We start from the raw sequence: 6,136 nt of genomic DNA, 5'->3' as shown, positions 1-6,136 counted from the left end.
CTTATGTTGTTTCAAGCTAGCACAGCTAAGCCATCTTTGGAAACATCAGTTACAGAAGACCTTATTTATAGTTTTAGCAGGCTGTTTTTTAGAAGATCCAGTAACACCAGAGATCACACTTTAACCACATAGACTGTCCTTGTAGAAATGCTTGTAGAAACTGTTTTTATCTGTTCATGATAGGAAAAAAAATATATTTGGGAATTTCTGCAAGTTACTGCATGATGCTGTCATGTATTAATTAGATTTTTTTTTTTCTTTTTTCATAATTTAAGTTTCTGTTGGATTTTCTATACAGTTTATTGCATCACATGCATTTTATGGAGCAATATTTTCTGGTTAAGTCTAGATGGGATACAGCCACAGCCAGATTGTCCTACTGGGCATGGGCACTGTGGGCACATCAATATTGTGTCATTTTTGTCACGCTGATGCTGAACAACAATTAATTACTGTATTTGCATTATTGTAAGGTTAGGTTTAGGGTTGGGGTAGGTGTAGACATTAATAAACAATTCCAATAGGTAGCAAATTTAATTTATTTTTATTTTCCAGCTGTTAAGTTTTCTCTTCTTACTTCCTTACTCCTGGCAAAAGAAGGTATTTATTGAAATATCTCATCTTTTTATTTTCTTAATTTCACCACAATGAGTACATATTCTTTACTTTATTGCTTCATTTCCTTAATAACGTATATTAAACACTAACCCTGCGTCTCAATGTGCCTACTTATACTACGCCCTTAAAGTATGTACTCTTTTGGTGAAGAAAAAGTACACACTTTTGAGTGTGTAGTTGAAGAGTAGGCAAGCTTTGGGACATGCTATAACGTCACACAATAGCGTCTTTAAAGGACCGTCGCACCTGTTACACGCATCCTGTCACTGTAAACTGGCCTTTCAATCATCTTGTCACAGTTAACATCCTCCACATTTAATGTACTTTAACTTCCTACTGGAGAGAAAAGAAGTACTACATAATGATGCATTTAAAAGTTAACGACCAAATGGATGTTTATAAAAAGTTCACATTGCTGTTGCAGAAGAAATATAACACGAATAACAATAAATAATTATTATTTTTACCAGGTTAAATGTTGATTATTAGTAACTCAAATCCCTTTTTGTAAACCTCTCTACCTAACCATCTATCTCGCGCATCCGCCACGTTTGTAGTTTTTCTAATACGTTTTATTCGTGTTTATAGTTCTGGACCGATTCCTTCGCCAAAGCGCATTTGTTGACAATTTTAGCCATTAGAGTGTGCATGGATCCACACTTCAAAAATCATCCTGAAATAGTAGACCATCCGGGGACTTTTGGCATACTCTTTTCAACATACTATGCTTTGGGACCAAGGAAGTCGACCGGAAGTTGAAGTCGGCCGCGTGCCGCCATCTTGTAGCAGAACTTCACTTGCGTTAGCATCCCATTGACTCCCATTCATTTTTGCGTCACTTTGACAGCGAATAACTTTACATCTGAGGCGTTTAAAGACTCCATTTGTCCATTATTTATTTCTAAAGATACACGACCAATGTATAAAGGGCTCCATTACCTTCTATGTTACATTATGGCCCCGTAGAAACAGTTTTTGTAAAAATAGGCTAACGATTGCGTCATAACCACTCGACTCTCTGTCGCACAGTAGAGAAATTACCGTACAGACAGGAGGAGAAGCTTGCAGGCAATCGGGGAGACGTCAAGAGATATGGCGTACTGGCGTTACATTTTAAAATACTATATAAAATAATTAATCAGAATACTTACTCCTGCTCACTCACGCCAAAGAACTCCCCGCTCAAGCTCGCCGTCTCTGCAAGATTAACGATGGCAGTTTGCACGCACAGCTACTAGAAGGTTTACATCTGTCAGACAGGTTGCTGACGTCATCAAGCTTAGTTTGAGTCTGCGTGTCAGAAACGGAAGTTCTAAAAATCGCTAAAAACGGGCTTCACTTGTCTCAATTGAGTTCCAATGGGGTCGCTGTGTCCATTTCTTTTACTGTCTATGTTTGGGACACATTTATTCTAATCTCACATACTATTTAGGATGGATAGTATGAACTTTGAGACGCAGGGATAGTCAGAAACTGAACACATGCAATGTGATATGTGTTGGTTATAATAATGTAGTGGTTTTTTATAAAGTGTGTTAAAAGTCAAAGTTTAATATTTTTATAAAGTGTGTTAAAAGTCAAAGTGAAAGTTTCTCTCTCTATTAATTACACTGGGAAAACACAGGGACTATATAATGTTACTGTAGTGTTTAAGTGCTCCATTACCGTGATTATAATATAGAAACTATAGAAGCAAAATAAACATCCAAACGTTGAGTGGCAGAGACTTTTATTTTGTAAATTGTGACTTTTGAACAGGAAGTTTGAGTGTAATCGGTCTGCTCCCTACTGTCTATGGTCTGCTCTGTAGCAGGAGCATTTCCAGGGGTCCTTTAAAGTTCGTGTTGTGTCTGACTGGTCCTGGTGAAAATGTCCGCGATAATTCCTCGTATCGAGCAGCTGTCGTCGAGAGTTGTTCGTGTTTTGGGCTGTAACCCGGGGCCCATGACACTGCAGGGCACCAACACATACCTGGTCGGGACAGGCAGGAGGTACAACACATGAGATAAATGTGCCTGTTTGAGTTATTTGCCACGTACAACCTATTTATTGAGCGTAACAAGTGTGTGAATGTTTAATGTCTGCGTGTGTGTGTGTGTGTCAGGCGAGTGTTAATTGATGCAGGCGAGCGCGCGGTACCGGAGTATATTGCCAACCTGCGCGAGACTCTGAAGCAGCAGGAGACGTCCATACAGCACCTTATAATCACACACTGGCATCACGACCACACTGGAGGAGTGCCGGATATACTCACAAACTTTCACAAAGGTGAGTAATATGTGTTTTTTTTTTACATTTATATGAATGTATAATGTATGATATATGAAATTTACATTTTAAGGACTCCTCGCTATTATTTAATAATGTAAAGTAAATGTCATTATCTTAGTATGAAAACCATTGTGTCTATGAGAACTCCTCAATAATGTAGCTGCATGTGTGGCAGATTCAGAGCTGAGGGTCAGTAAACTCCCTCGGTGCCCACCACAGGAAGAAGTGATTGGAGACCAGAAGAAGAAATACTCCTATCTCAGTGATGGTGATGTGATAAAGGCTGAAGGGGCAACATTACGGTAAATACACACACACAAGAAACATGTCTTTTTATTATCAATGTTGAAAACTCTTGTGCTTTTTTGTGGAATCTATAATACATTTTTTCAGTATATTTTTGATGAATAGAAAGTTTGAAAAAACAGCATTTGCTTAAAATGGAAATCTTTTGCTACAATGAAAGTCTTTACTGTGACTTCTGATCAATTTAATCCATCCTTGCGGAACAAAAGTATCAGTTTTTTGAAAATAAATAATACTGATGCCAAACTTTTGAACGGTAATGTAGAATAAAAAAATTTCACACACATCCCGAGCCTTAAAAGCCTGTATTTACATAAATGCATTGGGTGAATTAGTGTGTAAGTTTATAAATGAAAAACAGTAGTTAGTTGTTTCTTTTGTTTTGAGCAAGTTTGTTTTTATATTTTATGTGCATGTAGGGTGCTGTTTACTCCCGGACACACAGATGATCACATGGCATTATTCCTGGAGGAGGAGCAAGCTGTGTTTTCAGGGGACTGTATTCTAGGAGAGGGAACGGCTGTGTTTGAGGACCTCCATGATTACATGAATTCACTGCAGAAGCTCCTCAGCGTGAAGGCTGGCCTCATATATCCAGGTAAGTGCGTGTGCTTTTTTTCAGAGTGCTTTCTACATCAAATTTTATGTGACACTAAGAAATGTTTGTATTTGTGTGTCAGGTCATGGTCCAGTGGTCCAAGATGCTGGTTCTAAGATCTGTGAGTATATAACTCACCGCAATGCAAGAGAACAGCAGATCCTAAACGTTCTGCAGGAGAACAACAGAACTGCGTTCACCTCCAGCGAACTGGTTAAAGTGGTGTACAAGGTTCAACTCTTTTCTAAATAATCTTAGTTCTTTAATTAGAATAAATCCAAAAACCTTTACATTTCTAGTATTTAATGCATTGTAATACAATTTTGACATTGTCAAACCTGCAGCCCACAAGGAGAGAAAAGGAAACAACAGTGCGGACCAAATGTATAAGACATTGAATTAAAAAAAAAAGATCATTAATCATAAATACAAATATGTGACTTTGTGAACTTCTTTGTCCAGATGGGGGACAATCCACATGGCATTCTGAAAGTTGTATTTGTTTTATAAATTCAAATTTCCCTTGATTTGTTATGCTGATAATGCAAATTGTAATGAAAACATTTGTATGAAATCCTAAAACTTCAAAAGAAACACATTTTCACCAGAGATCTCGGATGCTTGTTCCCTGTTATATGTGACGTTAACTTTACATTTGTTGGTTCTGTTTAAGTGGTGACTGCTTTAACAGACAATGCGCAAAGAATGAGAGAACATTATTTATATAAATGTTAAGTTATTATTTCTAAACTGTGTACATTACATGATTTTCATGTGCTTGTTTGTTTTCTGTATGCCAGGAGACCCCTGAACACCTGCACAGAGCTGCAGAGTTTAACTTGCTGCACCATTTAAAGAAACTCCACAAGGAAGGAAAGATCTGCCTGGGTATGTGTGAGTGTGTGTGTGTGTGTGTGTGTGTGCATGCAGGTGTTTATTTGTGCATGTCTGTGTGTGCACATGTGCACTATTGCCTGACTGTGTTAACATTAGTTTTTGTTTCCTTGCAGCTGAAGGCACAAATGAAAAGAAATGGAGAAGCAATTTGTGACCATTTTTTTACCTGCTGTGAAAACCTGCTCTGATATGAGGCTATTTACATTTATTTAGCAGACCCATTTTTCCAAATTGCCTTAACAAAGGACCACGTTCAAAAAACGAAAATAAATCATGCAACACAGAACAATTCATAAACTGGAAAAAATGTACCGACCCTTGTAATCCAGTGAAATTTTACTGTTGTCTTGGACGTATACTGGCATCTGATGAATGTAGCATCACATAAAGACAGTGAAGATGATAGTATTGTGTATCGCTGATGCCTTCAACAATATCAAGACGATTATTATTATTATCATCAGGCTAGTGATACTATATAATTTATATAAGGGCTTATATGTTCCATCATATTTCTTTTTCCACATTTTTACAGTGTTGCGCATTATAACCAATCGCACACGATTCTGTTGAGTTTATGAATGCAGCTGTACATGCGACTAAGTATAAGATATTTATTCATCATACAGTGTAGACAGCTTCACTGATTATAATGTGAGTGTTTTTTAAAGTGCAAGAACTCGCGCTAGTCAGTGATGTTTTTTGGTAATGTAAATTTTTTGCTCGTTTTCTATGGCTGCTGTTTAAATAACAGGAAATGTTAGCATTACAATTAGTAACTTACAATATTTTGTTAAACTGTGATCATGTTAAATACAAATTCAGTCATATTAAAAATATGTTATGATAGATTACACTTACATTAGACTGCTTTTAGTCTTATGCTGGAGTTGGTTCATTCTCCAGCTATGAAACGAAGTAAATAATTAAATTAAAACGATAATATCATGTATCGGCAATCTCACAGGCTGACGATATGACTACAGAGCATATTGCCCAACACTAGTATGCGCATCAGTCAACAAAAATGTATTTATTCAAAGAGAGACTGTACAATAACATGTAAGTGTAAAATAAAGCAGCTTTTATGAGGCTAATGATATAACTGGAATATCAAATTGGTGTAAATGATTCTAAACATATTTTTCCAAAATACAATTTGCTTACCTTTCTATAGCTCTAATTATTTAATCAGAGAAAAATAACAAGTGCACCTTTAATGTGTTACATTTTATTTTAAATGCTGTATACCCCTTTCATTTTAGATGTTTAATGGCTGAAGCATTCCATTAATTAATTGTATTCTGCTAAATCACTGTAAAATGTGCAAATATCTTTAAAAAATGTTTAAATAAATGATCATTGATTGACACCTTGCTTGTTGTTTTCTAAAATGTTGCCTTATTTTTTATTTGTCAGTAGAGGGCATTGTTTCAGCCAGCCAGC

General features: G+C 36.5%; 1 protein-coding gene across 1 annotated transcript; it reads left to right on the top strand.

Annotated features, from left to right (window-relative positions):
• Window positions 1–2,364: 2,364 nt before the first annotated feature.
• LOC109098797 (endoribonuclease LACTB2-like) lies at window positions 2,365–6,062 on the top strand. Its single transcript, XM_042778235.1, has 7 exons — window positions 2,365–2,609; window positions 2,723–2,886; window positions 3,065–3,191; window positions 3,615–3,793; window positions 3,876–4,024; window positions 4,594–4,681; window positions 4,804–6,062. The coding sequence occupies exons 1-7, from the start codon at window positions 2,488–2,490 to the stop codon at window positions 4,842–4,844; spliced, it is 870 nt and encodes a 289-aa protein (XP_042634169.1). The 5' UTR covers window positions 2,365–2,487; the 3' UTR covers window positions 4,845–6,062.
• The last annotated feature ends 74 nt before the right edge of the window (window positions 6,063–6,136 follow it).

The sequence above is a fragment of the Cyprinus carpio genome, chromosome A2 (genome assembly GCF_018340385.1).
Source record: "Cyprinus carpio isolate SPL01 chromosome A2, ASM1834038v1, whole genome shotgun sequence".
Taxonomy (NCBI): domain Eukaryota; kingdom Metazoa; phylum Chordata; class Actinopteri; order Cypriniformes; family Cyprinidae; genus Cyprinus; species Cyprinus carpio.
Note: the sequence above shows the minus strand (reverse complement) of the source record. Positions and strands in the feature narration are given on the sequence as shown.